Source organism: Felis catus, chromosome B4, assembly GCF_018350175.1.
Source record: "Felis catus isolate Fca126 chromosome B4, F.catus_Fca126_mat1.0, whole genome shotgun sequence".
In the NCBI taxonomy this organism is placed as follows: domain Eukaryota; kingdom Metazoa; phylum Chordata; class Mammalia; order Carnivora; family Felidae; genus Felis; species Felis catus.
Genome location: NC_058374.1, coordinates 83,528,041 through 83,547,970, shown reverse-complemented (window position 1 = coordinate 83,547,970; position 19,930 = coordinate 83,528,041). Strand labels below are relative to the sequence as shown.

Below are 19,930 nucleotides of genomic sequence, written 5' to 3'. Positions count from 1 at the left end.
TTGAGGTCCCAGGATCAGGCCAGCCCTGCAGCCTCATATGCTGCCTCACCTGTGCCCTCCCTCGGGTACGGCCCTCCTGCCTTTGGGGTCCTGCCTGGGCGGTCCGCACCTGGACTGGCCTCAGGGACTTGCTGCTACAAGACTCCTGGGATGGACCCAGGCTGGGCTGCAGCTCCTGAGAGCCTGTCGATAGCCTCCCTAATTTCCCAGTGTCTGGCAAGCACTGCTCAGGCAGTGCTAGAGAAGAACCAATCCTGCTGGGCCATATCCTTCCCCGGGGGCCCCCCATGCCAGGCTCACTCTTTGCTGGCTCCCACGCCTTGACTGCTCACCATCTGGCTGGCGCAGGGCGTGGAAGACATGCAAGTCCATGGGCCGGTGCAGGGTGCTGATGAGGAGTGTCTTGTTGGTGCCCGTGGTCTTGTGGGCTCGGTTGATGGACTTTGTCTCCCAGTCAGTCCAGTACACGTAGTCCTCAAACAGGGTCAGTGCGAAGATGTGTGGGATGTCCTGGCTCAGCACTGCAGACGGGGAGGGAACGGGCCCAGCAGCCGGTTAGCGCCTTCCCTACTGGACATCCTTAACCCTACAATAACCCTGTGAGGTGGGCGCCAGCCCCCGTTCCAGATGGTTAAGTGGCTTCCCAAGGTCGCACAGCTAAGTGGCAAAGCTGGAACTAAAACTCAGGCCTTTCTGACAGCAGGTTCCTGCTCTGTAATATTAGAGGATGCCCTGTGCCGAAGCATCCCAACCCCAGGCATCCTACTCCTGTCTTTCTCGGGGCCCCGAACTGTGCATGAGAAGTAACTTCTCTTTCTCCTTCAGATGGTGGCCTCATGCCTGGGCTTGTCCAGGGGGCGTACATCGGGGTGCTCTGGATCCCCATTCCCCTGGGGAGATCCCCATTCTCAGACCATGCTGTCTGACTTTTTTTTTTTTTTAATTTTTTTTTCAACGTTTATTTATTTTTGGGACAGAGAGAGACAGAGCATGAACGGGGGAGGGGCAGAGAGAGAGGGAGACACAGAATCAGAAACAGTCTCCAGGCTCTGAGCCATCAGCCCAGAGCCTAACGCGGGGCTCGAACTCACAGACCGCGAGATCGTGACCTGGCTGAAGTCGGACGCTTAACCGACTGCGCCACCCAGGCGCCCCAAACTTTTAACCTTATTCTTGCCCCAAAGGCCTGATCCTCTGTAGCTCCAGACCCCACCCCCGACCCCCAGAGCTGCTGTGCCCAGGCAGCCTCACTGGCACACTGACCGACGTGGCGATTAGAGCCATCCAGGCTGGCAAACTCGATGTAGTCCTCACGGGCATCAGCCCAGTAGATGCGCTCGGTGACGTAGTCCAGTGTCAGGCCGTTGGGCCACGTGATCTTGGTGTCCACGATGACACTACGGCCAGACCCATCCATGCCTATCCGGCCGATCAGTGAGTGGTCACCCCAGTCTGTCCAGTACAGGTACCTGGCAGGTGGGTGGGCAGTGAGCCCCAAGAGATCCAGCGACTGGTCCCACCAAGAGCCTGCAGGGAGGCTGGGCCTGGATGCCTGAGCATACTGCTTGCTTCAGGGGCTCCCCCAACCCTCCTTGCCCTCGTACCCATTCTGCACGTCCACCACCAGAGCTCTGGGCTCACGGAGGCCAGAGCTGACCAGCACCGTCCGGTAGGCCCCGTTGAGCTTTGACACTTCGATGGTGTCCCGACCTTTGTCGCACCAGTACAGGTTGCCACCCACCCAGTCCACAGCCAGCCCGTCAGGGTTGCTGAGGCCTGTCCGGTGCAGCACCTGTGGGCAGAGGCAGGGAAAGAAGAGCTCTGGATGACCAGGGGTACGACCCTCAGTCTCTCTGGGGGCCCAGCAACCCCCAAGTGTGAAGTACAGCTTCCTCCCCCAGCTTGCAGGGAGGACAATGGATGGAAAATGCCCAGGCCCAGGCCTAGTGTCAGCTGAGGCTATAGGAGAGGGGTCTCCAGAGGACAGCTACCGCACCCCAAACCCCAAAGTGCCTAGGGGCGTGAATTTAAGAGAGGGCAGCCATAAGGGGGAAGCTACTGATAATGAGGGAAAAGCAGGAGGAATCTCCTAGACCTCCCTCTCTGAGCTTGGAGGAAAGGAAGAAGCCAGGACAAGCAGAGTTAGGCAGTGACTTCGTGGGGAAGGAAGAGGAGGAAATAATTCAGTGGGATGCCATGGGTGAAGGGGAGATGGCCTTGAAACACAGCGAGCCCTCTGGGGAGGGACCCTGCGGCTGGATCTCTGGCCCCCGATGCCTAGTTTGTCTGCTGAGGAGTGGGCTGCCCCTGGCCTCACCTGCACATTGCTTCCGTTAAGGTGCATCCTTCGGATCATGCTGCCCTGGGTTGTCACGTCTGTCCAGTAAATCATCTGCTCTCGGTAGTCAAAGTCCAAGGCGACGGCATTGTTCAGGCCCTGGATGTGGGGGGTGGGGGATGACTACAGAGTCAGGACGCCGGTGGCTGGAGGAGTGAGTAGGAGGTGACGAACATGGGCCCAAGTGGGGAGGATGAGGGGGCTGGGCGGGGAAGGGAAGATAGCTCCGGGCCTGGGGACAGGTGTGGGGGTGAGGAGGGCCGGCTCTGGCACCTGCTTCAACAGCGTGTAGTTGGAGCCGTCCAGGTTGAGCTTGCGCAGGTAGTACCGGTTGGCAAAGATCAGGAATGGCTCTTCATCTGGAGACAGAGCGTCCTGGTTCAGCTGCCAGCTGGGGCATGTTCTGGCACCCCCGGTCCCCAGCTGCCTGAGCCATCTGACCCCCTCCACGTGCCCGTCTCACCAGTCACCGCTTTGCAGCTGTGGGGGTCGCCGCCTCGGGGGGCGTAGCCCTCTACACACAGACACTTGTAGCTGCCGTGCGTGTTGATGCAGCGCTGGCTGCAGGGGAAGGTCGAGCTGCACTCATCCACATCGGCACACGTCCGGCCATCATCCTTCAGGCGGAAGCCGGGGCGGCAGCGGCACTGCAGGCACAGGGAGCCTTGGGCTGGGGAAGGGGCTGTGGTCGGAGCCTCCCGCCCCGGAGCCTGGAGCTCTGGTTCCCTCCACCCCTGGGGGCTGGCTGGCTCCGCTGGGGAAGCCCAGCCTTGAGGGGCAGGAGGCAGGCAGCAAACAGATACTGAGCCATCTGGCTCTCACTTCAGCTAAACCACTGCAGTGACCGATGACCACCCGGTTTCTGTCCCCAGAGGTCGATGCTCAGGCCTCATCTTATGTGACCTGTGAGCATTATCTGACAGAGCTGGTGGTGCGCCTCCTCCAAGGTTTTCCTCACACGGCTCTTCTCCCACGCCAACGGCTGCCCCTTCTCAGGCTCCTCTGCCAGTCCCCCATCACCTCCCTGCCACTGGTGTGGCTGAGCACAGGCCATCTACACGCGCTCCATTGGGGAGCCTATCCAGACTCGTAACTCCCAGATTCTGGGCTCCTGTCTGGCCTCTCCCTTGGCCTGCACACCTGGACTTCGGTGCCTGCCTGACATCTGCACACCCCTCCTTCTCCCATAGCCCTTGCTGGCCCTACTTTCCAAGGGGATGCAGAACCCAACCAAGTAAAGGTTTTGATTTTGTTCCTCTGCTGTGTCCCCAAGTGCCCAGAGCACTGCCTGGCAGAGTAGGTGCTGAATGAGCCCTTGTTGAATGCACGAACCAATGAACGGACAAGGGGTGGAGAAAGGAGCTCCCGCCAGCCTTGGGCGAGTGGAAGCTCCCACTCCGGGGTGGGGCACACCTTGAAGCCAATCTTGAGGTCCTCGCAGTCCTGGCTGCAGCCACTGAGCTTGCGGCTGAGACACTCGTTGACGTGGCAGCCACGCTCATCCGAGCCGTCACCACAGTCATCTTGGCCGTTGCAGAGCAGCGCCTCGGCCACACAGCGCCCGCTGCTGCACAGGAACTGCGAGGAGGCGTTGCACTTGTGCTCTGCAGGGGGTGGGGGGGCAGGTCAGGGGGCCATTGAGCCAGGGATGGAGGGTGGGGAGGGGGCCGTGCGTCGGGCCCACCTGGGCTGGTGCAGTGCGGGTTCTTGGGGGCCTCGTCGCTCTGGTCGTGGCAGTCATTTTCCCCATCGCACTCCCACTGGCGGGAGCTCAGACAGCGCCCATTGGCACAGCGGAACTCGTTGGGGCCGCACGTTGGGTACTCTGGGGGAGGAGGGGCCGGGTGAGTTTGGGAGCTTGGGCGTAGGGAGGGCAGGGCGCACCCCTGGTGCCACCCCCAGGGAGGCCCCAGGCTCACCACACTCAGGGGACTCGTCGGAGCCATCGGCACAGTCACGGTCATGGTCACACACGAAATGCTTAGGGATGCACTGGCGATTTTGGCACATGAACTCGCGGTCATCACAGGTGCTGTTGTACACTACGGACAGAGACAGACATGGCCCCTCAGCTCCCCCCGACTAGCTGATGACTGTCACACGGGACCTTGGTGGGGTCTGAGTGGCAGAGTGGACAGAGAGCACTGGATGGAGGGTCCAGACACCCATGTGGGTTGTAGACAGGGCTCTGCCACTGACTGCCCGAGGGACCCCTGCTGAAGCACTTCCTCTCCTTGATTTCAGTTTTCCCTACTGCAAAGAGAGACTGTGGCTGCTTGCTGCCCGCCCCACTCCTCATGGCCCCTGCCACTCACAGCAGCCGGCCGCGATGCTCTCGTCGGCACCGTCAGCACAGTCCTTGTCACCATCACAGAGCCAGCGCTCGGGGACACACACATGGGTGCCCGGGCAGGAGAAGGAGGAGGGGCCGCACGTCTTGCCTTCTGTGGGGGGAACAGGGAGCCGCTGGGAGCAGGCACAGCGGGCCGGGCAGCGGGGGTGACATTCCCACCACTGTGCCGTCCATCCCTCCCGTAGTAGGGCATGTGCACGTGCGGGTGGCATGGGGGGGCTCTGTCCCTCCCGGGAGCACCTCCCCGACCCGATCCCAGCCACCTCTCACCACAGTGAGCCGCCTCATCTGAGCCATCTCCGCAGTCATCACTGCCATCACATAGCCACTGCTTGGAGATGCACCGATGGTTCTGGCACTCAAACTGGGCCTCCGAGCAGAACTTGTCTGGGGCAGTTGGAAGCCAAAGTGAGATGGGGGGAGGGGATGGCACAGCATTGAGCTGGGCAGGCAGGTGTAGGGTGCATGCCAAGGCATCCCTCTGTGGGGTCAGCATGAGCTAGAGAGATGCCCCCTCCCCCCCAGGGGTGGGACCTGGGGTTAAGGCCCTGGGTGCCCTTCTCCTAGGAGGACATTTCCTGGGAGGGAACTAAAAGGTGAGGTGTGGACAGTGACTCAGTAACTCTGGTGAAGCCCCTGCCCGCCGTGGGTTCTCTGGGCTCCGGTGGGTGGGCCCTATGGTCACTTACTGCAGTGGGTCTCATCCTCGCCGTGCTCACAGTCGTCTTCCTTGTCACATGTCCAGCTCATGGGGATGCAGCGCCCACTGGGGCAGGCAAAGTAATTCAAGGGGCATCTGGGTCGCTTCACTCCTGGGGGGAGAGGGAAGCATGAGGGCACTGCCACCCTGGGGGGGCCGCCGCCCGCCGTGCATCTGACCCAAGGCTGGTGTAGACCTGGGCAGTCGCGCTCGTCGCTGTAGTCCCCACAGTCATTGGCACCGTCACACACCCAGCTGGGTGCATAGCAGAGGGAGGTCCGCTCACAGGGCTGGAAGCGCACTCCTTTCACCCCCAGGCGGAAGTAGCTGCTACAGTCAGTGGCGCCTGGTGGGGGCAGGGATGAGGGGTGAACCGAGGTTCCCTCCACACTCCCTCCCAGGGCAGCTGCTGGCCTGACAGTGGCCTTGGTGTTTTAGAAAGTCGCACGGTGTCCTTCGGGGGAGGGGGTGCTGTCCACCCCTTCCACTCACCCCAGGGAGCCCAGGCCTGGGGCAGGGGCCACACAGGCTGTGAGGGTGACAGAGGTCGCCACGTGGGCCAAAGGGATGGCAGGGAGGAGCCCCAGGCAGGAGGCAAGGGAGCGAGACGGGAGAGAGACTACGAGGCACCCAGGCAGGGGTGTCACTCACTGCAGTTCATCTCATCGGAGGCGTCCTCACAGTCCACAAACTGGTTGCAGCGGCTGGAGTTCCCAATGCAGGTGCCATCCCGGCAGCGGAATTCTCCCACTCCGCAGGCCGTCTCTAGAATAGCACCCACCCCCAGACCATCAGGCCGCAGTTTTCCACGTTGGGGGCAATAGACCCCAGGCCAGAGCTCCTGGCCCAAAGCACCTGCCCAAGCCCACCGTGGAGCACGCTGAAGCAGACCCTGTGGGGCCTGGGAACCAAAGCTCAGCAAGGGCAGGGCGTGGCAGAGGTGGGGGTCTGAGGGCCAGGTCCCGGGTCCCACTCACTGTTGCAGGGAATCTCATCCGAGCCGTCCCCACAGTCGTCCGCCCCGTTGCACCACAGCATGTTGGACACACAGCGCCCGTTGTTACACTGTCGGAAAGTCTTCTTGCAGCGGCGTGAGTCTGCGGACAGACGGGGAGCGGGCCAGCAGTCAGCGGCAGCGACAGGGGAGGCGCTGCCTCTGATGAGACGTCATGCATTTGTTCCCTTGACAAACTGCTCAGGGGCTGGCACAGGGCTAGCGGCGGTTCTGCCCTTCAGGACAGCTGTGGAGTGGGTCGCGGAGCTTTGCTCCCCTCACTCCCACACCCTGCCCCGCTGGGGGCTGAGGCGGTCGACTCTGGAGGCCAGGGGTAAGGGAGGAGGGTTGGGGCACAGAGGCTGGAGGAGGTGCCTTACTACAGTAGGATGGCTTCTCGTCAGACTTGTCCTTGCAGTGGGAGACACCGTCACAGGTCAGGCTGAAGTTGATGCACTCGCCGTTGGCACACTCGAACTCATCTTGTGCTCGGCAAGAGGAGTTCACAGCTGTGGGGGCGATGTGGAGGGAGCTTCGTAAGCCAGGGTCCTGCGGCCTCAAATGTCTCTACCCCCTGTCCCCCAGAACTGAGGTCATCCTCAGTTTCTCCTAGATAAAAGTTTTCATGAGGGTGGGCTACTGGAGTCTAGGAGGAGATGGTCCCCACTGTGTGCCCAGGGTCCCCCCACCAGTGTCTGTCCTCCGTCATTCCCTCTCTCACCCCGGCAGGTGAGGTCCTCTTGGAGGATGCGGCCCCCTCGGCAGGAGCAGTTGACATGGCCTTGGTGAGTGAGCAGACATAGGTCTTGGCAGCCCCCGTTGTTGACGCGGCAAGGGGAGAGCTCACCTGAAACAAGGACAGAGGACAGCGGGCTAAGAGTGTCCCCAGCTGTGCACACACAAAATGCCCACACCCATTCACATAGCTTCACTGAGCTTCCTAGCCCTGGCCCTGGCACAATGGCACATGGCTGGGGGGGCAGAAAAGGTGCTAAGGCAGGGCCAGTGGGAGTATTGGGGCTGGGGCTGAGGTTGAGGGTGTGTGTGCTCTTGGGGCAGGGGGTGACGTGGGCTTTGCCATGGGCTTTGAGGAGAGTCAGGTCGAAGGAGCCTCGTGGTGGGGCCTTGGAGTGTGTGTGAGAGGCATGGAAAAGCTGTGGATCTGTATGGGGCCCCTCGGCCAGGCAGGCCCAATGTGGGAGCGTCTCTGTGCACATGCACGTGCACGCACAGTGTGGGGTAGGCAGAGCCTGGGGCGCGTGTGTCTGATCAGGCTCTGGGAGCACGTGTGGTTCTTGGGGGGAAGAATGGCTAGGGCATGTGCTGGGGTGTCAAAGATTCAGGTGAGACCAGCTGTGGTGTGCTACGAGGGTGCATACGTGTGCACGCACGCACAGATGTCTTGAGGGAGCTGGAGTAGAGGAGTGTTGGTGTTTTGGGTTTCTTGGGGGTGAAAGCGTGTACACTTATGTGTCTGCACGTGGAGGCTGTGGGAGAACAGGACCAGGGTGTAGTGTGTGTGTGTGTGTGTGTGTGTGTGTGTGTGTGTGCTGGCACCAGGGGCAGGAGAGCAAGGCTGGTGGTAGTGGCCCCACTCACAGCTGTTGGTGTCATTGGCCACGGCGATGATGCCCATGGGCTGCTGGGGGATGTCCACGCGCAGCAGCTTCATGTCACTGCCCACGTACTTGTTGGCCCGCTGCACAGCCCGCCGCACCCAGTCGGTCCAGAAAATGTGCTCCCCGTACACAGCCAACCCGAAGGGGTGGACTGGCTCGGACTTCAGGATCACCTGTGGCGATAGCACTAAGCCCGTCACAGGTAGGCTCAGGCCTCTTGCCCCAAATCCAACCCCCTGCAGCTGGCCCCAGGGGTGGGGGTGCCTGGCCTTGGCCGAGATCCCTGGACACAGCTGCAGAATGGGAAGACCTGCAGGGGAATCTTGCCATGTCCTCATTTAATTGATGAGGAAGCCACGCCTGGGCAGGATGAGGGCTGCGCAAGGCCACACAGCTAAGCGGCAATGTCAGTGCCTCATTCTCCTCCCAACTCTTCCCACCATGTGGCTTTCCTTTCTGTTGCTCCGTGCCCAGGCAGTCTCCATTTTGGCTAGCCAGCCGTCCCCTGACCCCTGATCCTAGCCTGCCCAGTGCCACCCGTTCCATCTGCCCCACAGACTCACATAGCGGTGGGAGCCGTCATACTCGCAGCGCTCGATCTTGTCTAGGGTGGCGTCGGAGAAGTAGAGCTTCTCGGCACGGTGGTCGATGGCCAGGCCATTGGGGGTGCGGATGTCCTTCTCGATGAGAGTCAGGACATTGGCCCCCGACAGGGCTGCCCGCATGATGCTGGGGTGCTGCTCGTTCCAGTTGGTCCAGAACATCAGGCTGGGGGAAGACAGGGCCACGGGGATCAGGACTCAAAGCCAGGGAGTCTGCCATGGAGGCCCAGGCCGGGGCAAGGAGTCGACCAGAACCTGAGGGTCAGCCAGGGTGGGAACAAGATCCCAGCACAGCAGGCCACCTCACAGCCACCCAGGCCAACACAGCCCCAGTGCCCAGGAAGGGCCCAGCTGCTGCATAGTCGGTGCGTGTGTATGTGTGCACACGTACTTCTCAGTGTCTGTGAAACGGCCATCTGTGTTTACTGAGAGACAGTGTAGCCAAGTAAGTCAGGCTCTGGGTTCCCATTCTGGCTCCACGACGTACAAGTTAGGAACCTCAGCAAGTGACTTAATTTCTCTGTGCCTCAGTTTCATCCTCCATGAGGTGGGGATAATACTATTACCTGCCTCATAGAGTGGTTTAAGGGTTAAAAGAGTTAATATTCATCTAGTGACAGCTGGTAGATGCCACATGAGTATTTCATATTGTAGTAAAACCTTGGTTTGCGAACATATTTCGTTCCAGAAACATGCTCGTAATCCAAAGCACCCGTATATCAAAGTGAATTTCAAGAACGCTTGGCTCCGTTCTGATCATGTGACATTCATCCCAGCTCTGCTCCTTCCAAGCTCTGACCTTGAACCAGCCTCTCGTTTCTACACCTTGGCCTCCTCTCAGTAAAGGAGGTGGTAAGATCGGGCCTTGCCTGTGCTCCTTTTGGGGGTGGTGAGGCTCCAGAGATGGGTGCGGATGACTTCAGGGCTGGTCAGGCACTACACTAGGTGTGACAGTGTGGTTTTCAGACCACCTGCATTGGATCTTGATTCCTGGGTCCTCTGTCCCAGATATTCTGGGGCCAGGGAACCAGCACTTTCCAGCACTCCCCAGGCAAGCTTCATACACCCTGGAGTTTGAGAATCATCTAGCTACATCTGTTCTCTGGCTGGCTGTCTCATAGGACCTACCCCTGCCTCCCCACCCCACCGCATGCTTCCATGCCCTCTGCCCTCTGCTGCTCTGGACACAGAGCTGTCTTCTGGCTGGTGGACCTGTCTCCTCAAACCTCTCCAGGTCTCTTCTTAACACCCCCTCCACAGCCTCTCCAGCACATTTGAGCTATGGCCTCCTGCCACTATGCTTCCACTTAGGGAGGTGCTGGCTATCCCCAAGCCACTGGGAGCTCTTGAGGATAAGTCTCTGATTTTAAAGGCGCCCATCCTGGGGGAAGGGGTGGGGTTCTGGATGGCTCTTGGAATCAGAATGGGAGTTTGGATGGTGGCATGACGCCATCAAGGATGGTGGCATCTGTCTCTGGCTTCCATAGGAGAAATGGGTATGCCAGGGACAGCTGCTAGAGTCATCCTCCCTGCTTTGTTGGTGCCCAACCAGGGACTTCGATGTCCTCAGGTAGAGCCCAGTTCACTCTGCAGTGGGAAGTGGCTTTCCTTCTACCATGACAAACTGTTATATGTGGAAGAATGACATGTCCTACAACTGAGGATTTCAGGTTTGGTAAAACCACTCCCAGGAAGTGGCTGGCAGGGAAGGGCAGGGAGAAGGGGCTGTCCTGAGGGGCAGGCTGTCAGCGGCCAGAACTGGGAGCAACCTGGGAACTGGGGCCAGCTGTAGGGGAGGCTCAGCAGGAGGCCCCTGCCCCTTTCATCACACTGGCCCCCCCAATTCCTCCAAGGCACTCGCTCCTTCTGGCCAGGACAGGGCCTCTCCCAGACAGTTCAGCTCTTTCTCCTGCACCCTGCCCTGGATTTACTTCACCCCTGTCATCCTCCAGACCTCAGCTCAGCTGGGTGTCCTCGAGGACACGTTCCTTGATATCCGGCCCAGGTCAGGTCCTTCTTACACACTCCTAAAGCTCCCTACAGCCTCATGGCTAGCATCAAATATGCCTGGGGCAGAGCCAATGTCCAGCTCACCCTCCCCTTGATCCTCAGCACATCGTTGGTTCCCAAAAGCCATTTGCTGAGCCTAGGCTGAGAGCAAAGGAATTTGGTGGGCAGCCATGAAGGAGCTTCTGAAGTCACAAAGCTCCACCATCTCTGGATTGGGGGTGGGAGGCAGGCAGGGGTGCCCAGGAGCATCACCCTTCCACAGAGGTTCCAGGCCCATAAGGGACAGGCCCTGAGGCCAGCCCAAGACAGGTAAAGTTACCAAGGGTCGCAGAGGGCAGATAGGATCTTTGTCATGAGCCAGGTACATGCAGGACAGGGTGAGGCAGGCCAGGGACAGAGGACCCTTGTGCTGGTCTGCGGGGCCAGGCAGGCTGGGCTGGGGCTGGCCTCGAGTGATATCAGGCTAAGGAATCTAGGTTTAGTCAGTACACTCACCATTTCTAAGTAGCTGCTTTTGGGTTTTGTTTGTCCCTTAGTTTCCTAGCAAAGCTTTGGGAAAACATTCCAAGTGCTGCTGAATTCTGGGGAAAACAGTTTTGCTTACGTGTGGGCCAGGATTTCTAAGGAGAGGAGGTGGTTCACTAGAGGCCCACACAGTGGGAGTGGGGGCTGCCCCTACAGGAGAACAAGGCAGGTGGAGACCAGGGGCAAGCACCACCTCCGGGTATTTCCTCCCAGGTTCTCCTGACTCATGCTCTGGACTCCCTTGCAACCTGAGCCTCGCTTCCAGGGCCCTCCCCAAGCCTGCTCCTGCTCACAAGAGCCCTTTGATCAGGCATGGGGGAGGCTCCTCACAGTCCTTCCCCGCCTACAGCACTCCTTCCTTTGGCTCTTGCTCAAAGCACTGCCCTGTGTCTGGGCCGTCCTTCCCTGGCCTTTCCACTTCTAGGTCCTGTGCCAACCTGCCGCCTCTGTGGGGCCTCTTGGTCATCACCGGTCTCCATGCTTCCCAGCACTATGATTTCTCTCCTCAGCTAGGTCAAAGCTTCCAGGCAGTAACCGTTCAGTGAACAGTCTTGGCCTGAAGCTTGGAGTCTCAGAAACACAGAGGACATACTATGTGCCCTGAACATGGCTTTCTGATGAATGAATCGACTAATCACTGAGCCAGAATTGTCCTTCACAACCCCCCCCCCCCCCACCCTGATCCTCCCCTTGGTTCAGGCACCTGAAATATTATTGTCCTATTACAGATGAGGAAACTAAAGCTCAGACAGTTCGGACAACTGGTCTAAGGTCACAGCAAGGAAGTGGCTGATCTCAGGTGAAAGCCAGCCTCTCCTGCTGCTTCACCCCCCACCCGGGGCTGCCCGGAGTGGTTTCTGCCACCCACTCCCTATACCCAGCAGCTCACTTCTGACACTCATCCAGCACAAAGGCTCGTGGGTGGTCGTCTCCAGACATAGTAATGACCGTCTCACGCTCAAAGGCCCCTGGGCGGGTCTGGTCTACTGTGTGGCGGGTGATGGTGGATGTTGTGTAGCTTGTCCAGTAGAGAGTGTCCCAGCCACGGTGATAGGCCAGGCCCTCCACAGAGCCCACATCTGCAAGGAGACAGGAGTAGTCATAGGTCGGGATGGAGCCAGAGAGCAGAGCCGAAGGGGCAACCGGGGCATGAACTCAGGGGGAAAGCCTGGAGCACCCGTTCCTCTGGCACATGGGGGGCTGCAAGGGGATGTGTGGGAGCTGAGGAGCATACGGAGGCACAGCCCTTGGCACCCCAGCCCTCCTGTCCTTCCCTATTTTCTACCCAAATGATCCATGACCCATCTCCCTGACCCTTCTTTCTGCTTCTCCCCACAGCTGGGTAGAATTGGCTTTATGGATTTTAGTAAATCACATCTGACTTGGGCTGTACCGGGTGGGAGCTTCCTGCTTAACAAGGCCAGAACTGGATTGATTCGCATAGACATCCTAAACTCAGGTTAAAGAATTAAGTGCACAATGGGTAGTGGAACCATAGCCTAAGGGGATTTTAGTGGCCTCTAGCTGTATGTCGCTGTGGTTGCCAGAGGCTGCATTAATAGAAGTACTGTAGCTTCAACAATGGCCTGAAGGGAGGGGACAGTTCTTGCCAGTCTCTCCTGATCAAGTTACAATCACAGGGTATCTAGTTTAGCTTTGGCCACATTTTTAGACAGGCATGGGGACTGGACTGTGTGGAGCAGGAAATGTCCAGAGGAGGGTCAAAGAACGGATCTATGTTTATCATCTCTGTATACCAGCCACTAGAATAGTGTCTGGCAGGTCTCCGTGGCCAGAATGAATGAATAACTGAACAAACCAGTCAAAGCACCGGGGTGGGGGTGGGGGGGGTGGTATCCAGCCTGGAGAAAAGAAAACTGTAAGTGGAACAAAACAGCACTTTTCACAGAGCTGAAGGGCTGTCCTGGGGTGACGGCTCTAGCACCCACTGGTCTCTGTGGGGTGCACATGACACCTGGGCTGAGCTAAGCGTTCATACCTGCGGTTCAGGTGATCCTGTCTCACTATGCAGATGAGAACTCTTGGACAGCACAAGTGCCTGAAATCCTGTGTCTTGGGTTGAACCCAGCCTGTCTCTGCAGCCTGTGCTGTGAGCACTGGACACACAAAGGAGGGTTTTGGCTTATTCTGTGCAGCCTGGGGGCAAACTAGGATCAGAGGAGGAAGCGAGAGGGGGGCCAAGTGTGACTCCAAATGAGGAGAAACTTTCAAGTAAGTATAATGGGTGCAGTGTGATTTGCTGGCTACTTGTCAGGGACACAGTCACAGCTGGGATTCAGATCTGGGGCGGAGCGGGCTGGCTGATGTCTGAGGGCTTTTCTACCCTGAGTCGGTGCTGGTCCTCTGCACAGCCCCCTACCCCCCCCCCCTTTCTGGGCAGATCCGGGTCTGGTCTCACTCTCCACAATGGTGATCCTCCCTGAGCCATCGTCATTGATCCGTTGGATGTTCCCAAAGTGGATGTCGCTGAAGAAGATGCGATTGGGGGTGCCCGGGGAGGTGCCTGCTCGGTAGTCAAAGGCCAGAGCGATGACATTCTTCATGTGCTCAGGATCCTCAAAGGGTTGCACGGGTGCATTGAGGTTGCGCTCATCAGACAGGTGGATGCTCTTGAGGATGGTGCGCTCTGAGTAGAGCAGGTAGCCCGCGTACTCCCGGCACGATGCCCCGTCTTCAGCCAGCATCCCGTGGGCGCAGGCACACGCCCGCTGCCCCCCGCCCCGGTACAGGCACAGCTGCTGGCACCCGCCATTAGCCACTGCACACACGTTGGTACCTGGGGGAGGGCATGGGAAGGAGATGGTTATGGAGGGTAGGGCCCACCTTGGGAAAAGGCTCACCGATGCCTCTGGACTCTCAGCCAAGCTGGTTGGTGCACTGCTCTGCCTCAGCAACTCGGCGCCCAAACCCATCCTTGAGCTCCTCAGCCCCTTTTCACCCCCCTCAGGTCTCTGGAGCCGCTGGAAAGTGTCCCTGTGGGTTCAGCGTCTCTCCCGGCCCCTCTCAGTCTGAGAAATCACCCTGTGTGCCTCTCCTGCCTGGCCCAGAGCCCCAGCCTCACCTTTCTGCCGGTCCCGGTTGAAGACTTTGATGTCTTTGAGCTGGACGCCGATGCCTGTTCTCAGGGGCACCGAGTCTGTGGCATTGTCTTTACTCCCACGCTTGATGGAGCCATTGGCGTGAGTCCTAGGGGAAGGGAAGGCCAGGCCGTGAGTGGGGCATCGACAGAGGTCAGAAGGGAGGGAAAGGATGGCCAGCGAGAAGACCGGGGCAGAAGGCCTCACCTGTCACTCCAGTAGATGAAATCCTCAAACACAGACACTGAGAACATGTCCATATTGTTGCTGGACAGAACCACCTCACGGTTCTCGCCCGTCTCCAGGTCGATCCGCTCGATCTTGTCTGTCCGGGCATCGCACCAGTATAGCTTCCCATCCTATAGGCCAGAGGCGTGCACCTCACCTCAAGTGCCCAGCACTCCACACCAGCCCCAGTGTCCTGGGCAGCAGGGCATGTCCCACTCACCCCTGCCTCTCGTATCTTTCTCCTCCATTCTCCATATCCTCCCTGCCCTCTGACCTGCTAATATGCCGACGCTTCTAGACATGCCTTCAGTCCTCACTTCTGAGTGACAGCACACCCTCCCCCCGACCTCTAGGGTGGTAGGAGTCCTACTCTGGGTTGAGAGCTGGGCCAGAGGACCGCAAGACCTATCCTGGGTCCATATCTCCCCACCGAATGGGGGGTTCACCACAGGGAGAGTCTATGGGAAGCAGAATATAGGGTAAGGGGAGCCTCCCCCCACAGCATGGGGTCCAGATATCCCGAGGGCTCCAGGGCCAAGCCTGCATTCAAACCTGATAGTCCACTGAGATGCCATTGGGCCAGCTGATGCTGACATTAACCAGCACAACTCGCTCAGTACCATCTAGCCGAGACCGCTCGATACGTGGATACTGGCCCCACTCAGTCCAGAACAGATACCTGTGGGGTGGAGGAGGCAGAAGTGGGGTGTCAGTCCCCAGACCATGGAGGAGAGAGGGTCTCATAAGTGTGGGCTGTGGAGAACGACCAAGCCAGAACCAAGCCAGGGCTGGGAACTGGACAGCCTGTCCAGCTTCTCACCCCTTCTCTGGGTGGACAGTGATGGCTCGGGGCTTATCCAGACCCTGGGAGATGACCACGTAGCGGAAAGAGCCATTGAGCCTGGCGACCTCGATGACATCAAAGCCTTGGTCTGTCCAGTAGATGTTGCCTGAGGAGGGAGGGAGTGGGGATTAGGGGGTTGGGTGGGAACACATGCACCTGGTCCCCTTCTAGCCCCTAGATCCCTGCTGCCCCCCCATCCGTTCCTGCCTAGTCCTTCTCCTCAGACTCCTGAGATCCCGCTTCTCTCCTCCAGGCCTCCACCCTACCTGGAGGCCCACAGCCCGCCCAGGGCCCTCTCATGGCTCACCTGCGATCCAGTCCACTGCAATGCCCTCCACACGGCCAATGCCATTGGTCACCACATCCTCGCGCCATGTCTGGTCTCGCTTAGCCCGGCTAATGGTACTTAGGCCCATGTCCACCCAGTAAATGGTGTCATTTTCTGGAGATAGAGGAGCCAACGTTGGGATGCCCAACAAGGCAGGGGAAAGGTGGAGGGTCAGAATCAAATGGCAGTCAAAATAGAGGTGAGTGCTGGGCGTGGGGGAGGCAGTGGCACGGGGGTTGGAAGGGAAACTAAGCAGGGTAGGGGGAGCTGTGGTATCTCCCCCTCCAGCTGTAGTCAGGCTGCCTCTCACTGGGCTCCCAGAGCACACTACCCTCAAAGTAACGTCCCACTCTCTCCCGCCACCAAATCACTCACCAGCATGGAAATCAATGCCGACAGCCAGGGAGGTCCCCGACACTGGGACCAGGGCATCTGACTTATCATTGGGATCCAAGGGGATTCCCCGGATTCCCTCGTGCACAGAGTACAGGAGAAAGGAGCCCACACCTGAAACACAAGGATACTTCAGGCCTGGGTCTCGCTGACACCCTCTTTAAACTTGGGCTCTGTCACTCTGAGTATCTTCTTCCAGACATCATGCCTCCCCCTTCAACACACAGATAAACACACCTGAGCCTGAGGCCTGCAGCTTGGGCTGGGAGGTCACCTGGCTGGTGGGGGGTGGGGGTGGGAAAGGAGAGCAGCTCTGGGGAACCACCTGCAAGACTACTATCCCCCACTAGAGGGCAGAAGAGACCTGGACTTTTCTCCCCAAAAGGGGCCCTGCAGTTCAACTTCACTCCATACAACCCAGCACCCCCAAAAGCTGTTAGGAAGAACCTGGGGAGTTTCAGACAAGGCAATGGAACCAGATGACTCCTAAATGGAGACTTCCACCTTAGTTTCCTCTTTGTCCTCCCCAGTCTGGTCTGTGCCACACACTCTCAAACACCTAAGACTCAATATCCTTGACATCTCATTCCTGAGCCTTAATTCTGTTTTCCCATTTCTTTTGAGGTGCCACTATCCACACGAGCCAGAACCCTCCACTGCCTCTGCCCCATGATACACTGTGTCCCCAGATGAATCCCCCAGGGGGCTCTGGTTTCTCAGGCTCCTTGAAAAAAAGGATTCATAGTCAAGCGAGTTTGGGGAAACCCCAAACATTAGTCTCCTCTTGAAAAATCCTCAGTGCAGATGAACATACTCAAGACTCTGAGAAGTTCTGCAGCAAAAAACACTTAAACTTTGTTCAACCCAGTGTTTCTTTCTGTAACATCTACCCACATCAAAGAGGGAGGTTCCCAGGAGCGCACTTTGGGAAGTGCTGTCCTGGGGCAAACTCATAAATCAGTCAGCAAGTTCTTGTGAAATGTCTCTGAGTCTCATCCCTTCTCTTAAACCCAGCCGCTAAGCCCCATCTCTTAACACTGGGCTCACTCTAATAGCCTCCTAACTGGTCTAACTGCCTCGGTTTCTCCCTCCCCCACCCAGCCGGCTCTCTGCCGCCAGGTTAATCTGCCCCAAACACCACTTTCCAGGCACTCCTGGCTGAGAACCCACAGGAGGCCCGCCCTACCTCACAGCCATCACCTCTGACACCCCCCACAGTCTACCCACCACTCAGGCTTGGCGCCTCAGGGCCTCTGCACATATCCTTGAATTGCTCTGGACCCAGTGCCTAACTTATTGTCCCTTCCCCTTTGATCCATGCACTTAAATCCTACTTGTCCTATAAAACCCAGCTCACAGCACATCTTTTCCATGAAGCTGGCCCTGGCGCTGCCTGCTGACATCTATTTCTCTAAAATCCTACTGCAGACACTGGATAGCCACTTCACGGTCCAGTTTCCCCTACGCGTTAGCCCCATCTCTGATGAAGACCGCAGAGCACAGGGACAGGGACTTCTGCCCCCTAGCCTTCCCTGTAGTACCCTGCACAACGGGGACTTACTAAGCATCTAACCCAGAAGACACTTCACAATACATGATGAATGCAGTTCCTGTCCTCAAGGTGAGAGGAGGAAGGTGGGGCTGTGGGGTAGGAGGGGTCAGAGCTGGAGACTTGGGCCATGGTGGGGGGCAAGATGGCGATGGGGCACTGACCCTCGCAGGCCTGCTGGCCACTCCGGAGGCTGTAGCCGGCTGTGCACATACAGGAACGGGTCGACTCCGATGTGGGCAGGCAGAGCTGGGAGCAGTCACCGTTGTTGACACTGCAGGGGTTGGTGCCCTCATGGTCTGGGGTGGGTAGGAGGCACAGAGAAAGGGTTAGGTAGACCTTCTCAGGACCTTAGTGTCGGGCTTGCACTGCTTAGGGAAAGGATAATCACCGCCTTCACCCTGGACCTTGTGGGGGTCACCACCCAACCCACACTCAGGTCTTTTGTCCTCCCAGGCCCTGGCTCTTGTGACCAGGGTGGCTGTAAGCTCATATGGTACCTCTGTGATGATGAGAAAGAGGAGACCCTCTGGGTGGTGAGTGGAGTCTGACCCGTGTTCACTCCCATTCACTTCCTTGCCCAGGGATTCCTACAGCTGCTCATGGCCACAGCCCTCACCCCTCTCTAGCCCACCTCCTGCCCGGGGCCCTGGCCCCCTGCCTCACCCAGCTGGATGCTCTCGTCGTAGACCTTCATGTGCATCACCAGGGTGGTGCTATTCCGCAGGACCACAGATTCTGAGCCATCAGCCTTATTGCACGTGCCCATCTTCTCTGACACCTGATCTGCCCACCACAGCTTGTCCCCTGGGGAGGCAGGAGGGGATGAGACCCTGGGGAGGGCCCCACCCCCAGGCCAACCCAGCCCAGCCTCTCTGATCCTGTCCCTACCCCCACCCAGCAGCCTCACCCATGATGGCCAGGGCAGTGGCCTTGCCCAGCTGGCTCCGCATGGCATCGATGACCTCTAGCCCACTCCCGTCCAGGTTGCAGCGGCTGATGGTGTGGTTCCCAGAGCTGATCCAGTAGAGTTTGCTTTCAGGGAAGTCGATAGCCAGGCCTAGAAGAGGGGGGCGTCACTGCCACCAGAAAGTCTGGCACTCAGACTGGGGGCTGAGGGATGTGTGGTTTTGGAGGAGGAGGGTGACGACAAGCGCTAAGCTGGGAGTTCAGGAGACAGAGGGGTAACTGCGGGACCCTGAGGATCTCCTGGGTGGGGAATTAGGAAAGAGTGGTAGTGTAGGCAGGACAAGCCGTACCCACAGGGCCCTTCTGGCCACTGAAGAGCAGGGTACGGTTGCTGCCATCCATGTTGGCCATGCTGATGTTGTCCCCATCGGTCCAATAGAGCTTCCTGGGAGGGTGGCAGGAAGGTAAAGTCAGACTCCTTTTTTCCTCCCACCCTACACCCCACGCTCCCCAACCTTGGGCCCTGGACTGACCCACGCAAGGGGTGGACAACCAGGCCATGGGGCTGCTCCAGGCCCTGCACCACTGCATTCTTGAAGGAGCCGTCCAGCCGGGCCACGTTGATCTGCTTCTTGTTGCTGTCGTAGCTTGTCCAGAACAGGTTTCGGGACACCCAGTCCACAGCCAGCCCATGGGCATTTGGCAAGTCTGGGGGGCACAGTGGGGAGTTGGAGATTGGGTGTTTGCAGGGCATAGGTCGGGAGACTGTAGGAAGTGGGGGGCTGGTCTGGTTTTGGGGGGAATCTGGGTTGGGAAACCAGGGTTGGGGCATTGAGAAGGGAGAGGATTTGGAAAAGGAATATCAGGACCAAGGGGACCAGGGATGGGAGCAAGGGCTCGGTGGCGGGGTGGGGGGGGGGGGGCCACACCCACTGCAGGGGTCCAGGGCAAGGGCAGGACCTGCAGAGACGACAGTCTCCACGCCTGTGCCATTGATGAAGGCCCGTTTGATGGCCTGTGTCCGCACATCGGACCAGTAGACGCGCTGCTCGCGGGCATCATAGTCCAGCACCGTGACGTTGTCAATATCGGGCACCGTGAAAGAGATGATGTAGTTGTAGTAGGGTGCATCCAGGTCCACCCCTCGGATCTCCATCTGACGTGCGTACAGCAGGAACTTCTTAAACTCTGTGGGGCATGTGGCAGGTGACTGAGGGCAGCCCCTTACCTTCATGCTTCCCACCCACCCAGATTAGGGTCCCTCCCTCTTCTGGTTCCTTCCATCTGCTGATGGTCATTGGCTATCTGGAAGTGCTCCCATCGGGCTCCCTGTCTGAGTTCACACACCTTCTTACAGCCGTTGTGTCTGGAACCTCTCCCATCAGCCCCCTCCCAGCTGGGATGCTCTATCTTCACTTACAACTGGGAGCCTGGGTACCT

At 58.6% G+C, this 19,930-nt stretch overlaps 1 protein-coding gene across 2 annotated transcripts in view; it reads right to left on the bottom strand.

Moving 5' to 3' along the window:
• Positions 1-19,930, bottom strand: part of LRP1 (LDL receptor related protein 1) — an 81,386-nt gene that overhangs the window by 12,444 nt on the left and 49,012 nt on the right. For both annotated transcript variants that reach the window (XM_019835109.2, XM_003988931.5), the window contains 33 exons: positions 19,451-19,678; positions 19,024-19,198; positions 18,841-18,935; positions 18,492-18,641; positions 18,248-18,388; positions 17,746-17,880; positions 16,015-16,146; positions 15,619-15,753; positions 15,288-15,417; positions 15,020-15,146; positions 14,447-14,598; positions 14,224-14,348; positions 13,561-13,938; positions 12,031-12,220; positions 8,568-8,772; positions 7,985-8,177; positions 7,107-7,232; positions 6,766-6,894; positions 6,369-6,488; positions 6,043-6,156; positions 5,588-5,737; positions 5,381-5,503; positions 4,962-5,078; positions 4,654-4,782; positions 4,258-4,380; positions 4,023-4,163; positions 3,752-3,942; positions 2,802-2,985; positions 2,612-2,697; positions 2,318-2,437; positions 1,605-1,792; positions 1,264-1,469; positions 333-521 (listed from right to left, as the gene is read on the bottom strand). In XM_019835109.2, coding sequence (XP_019690668.2) covers positions 333-521; positions 1,264-1,469; positions 1,605-1,792; positions 2,318-2,437; positions 2,612-2,697; positions 2,802-2,985; positions 3,752-3,942; positions 4,023-4,163; positions 4,258-4,380; positions 4,654-4,782; positions 4,962-5,078; positions 5,381-5,503; positions 5,588-5,737; positions 6,043-6,156; positions 6,369-6,488; positions 6,766-6,894; positions 7,107-7,232; positions 7,985-8,177; positions 8,568-8,772; positions 12,031-12,220; positions 13,561-13,938; positions 14,224-14,348; positions 14,447-14,598; positions 15,020-15,146; positions 15,288-15,417; positions 15,619-15,753; positions 16,015-16,146; positions 17,746-17,880; positions 18,248-18,388; positions 18,492-18,641; positions 18,841-18,935; positions 19,024-19,198; positions 19,451-19,678 — 5,127 coding nt within the window. The remainder of the gene's footprint in view (positions 1-332; positions 522-1,263; positions 1,470-1,604; positions 1,793-2,317; positions 2,438-2,611; positions 2,698-2,801; positions 2,986-3,751; positions 3,943-4,022; positions 4,164-4,257; positions 4,381-4,653; positions 4,783-4,961; positions 5,079-5,380; positions 5,504-5,587; positions 5,738-6,042; positions 6,157-6,368; positions 6,489-6,765; positions 6,895-7,106; positions 7,233-7,984; positions 8,178-8,567; positions 8,773-12,030; positions 12,221-13,560; positions 13,939-14,223; positions 14,349-14,446; positions 14,599-15,019; positions 15,147-15,287; positions 15,418-15,618; positions 15,754-16,014; positions 16,147-17,745; positions 17,881-18,247; positions 18,389-18,491; positions 18,642-18,840; positions 18,936-19,023; positions 19,199-19,450; positions 19,679-19,930) is intronic.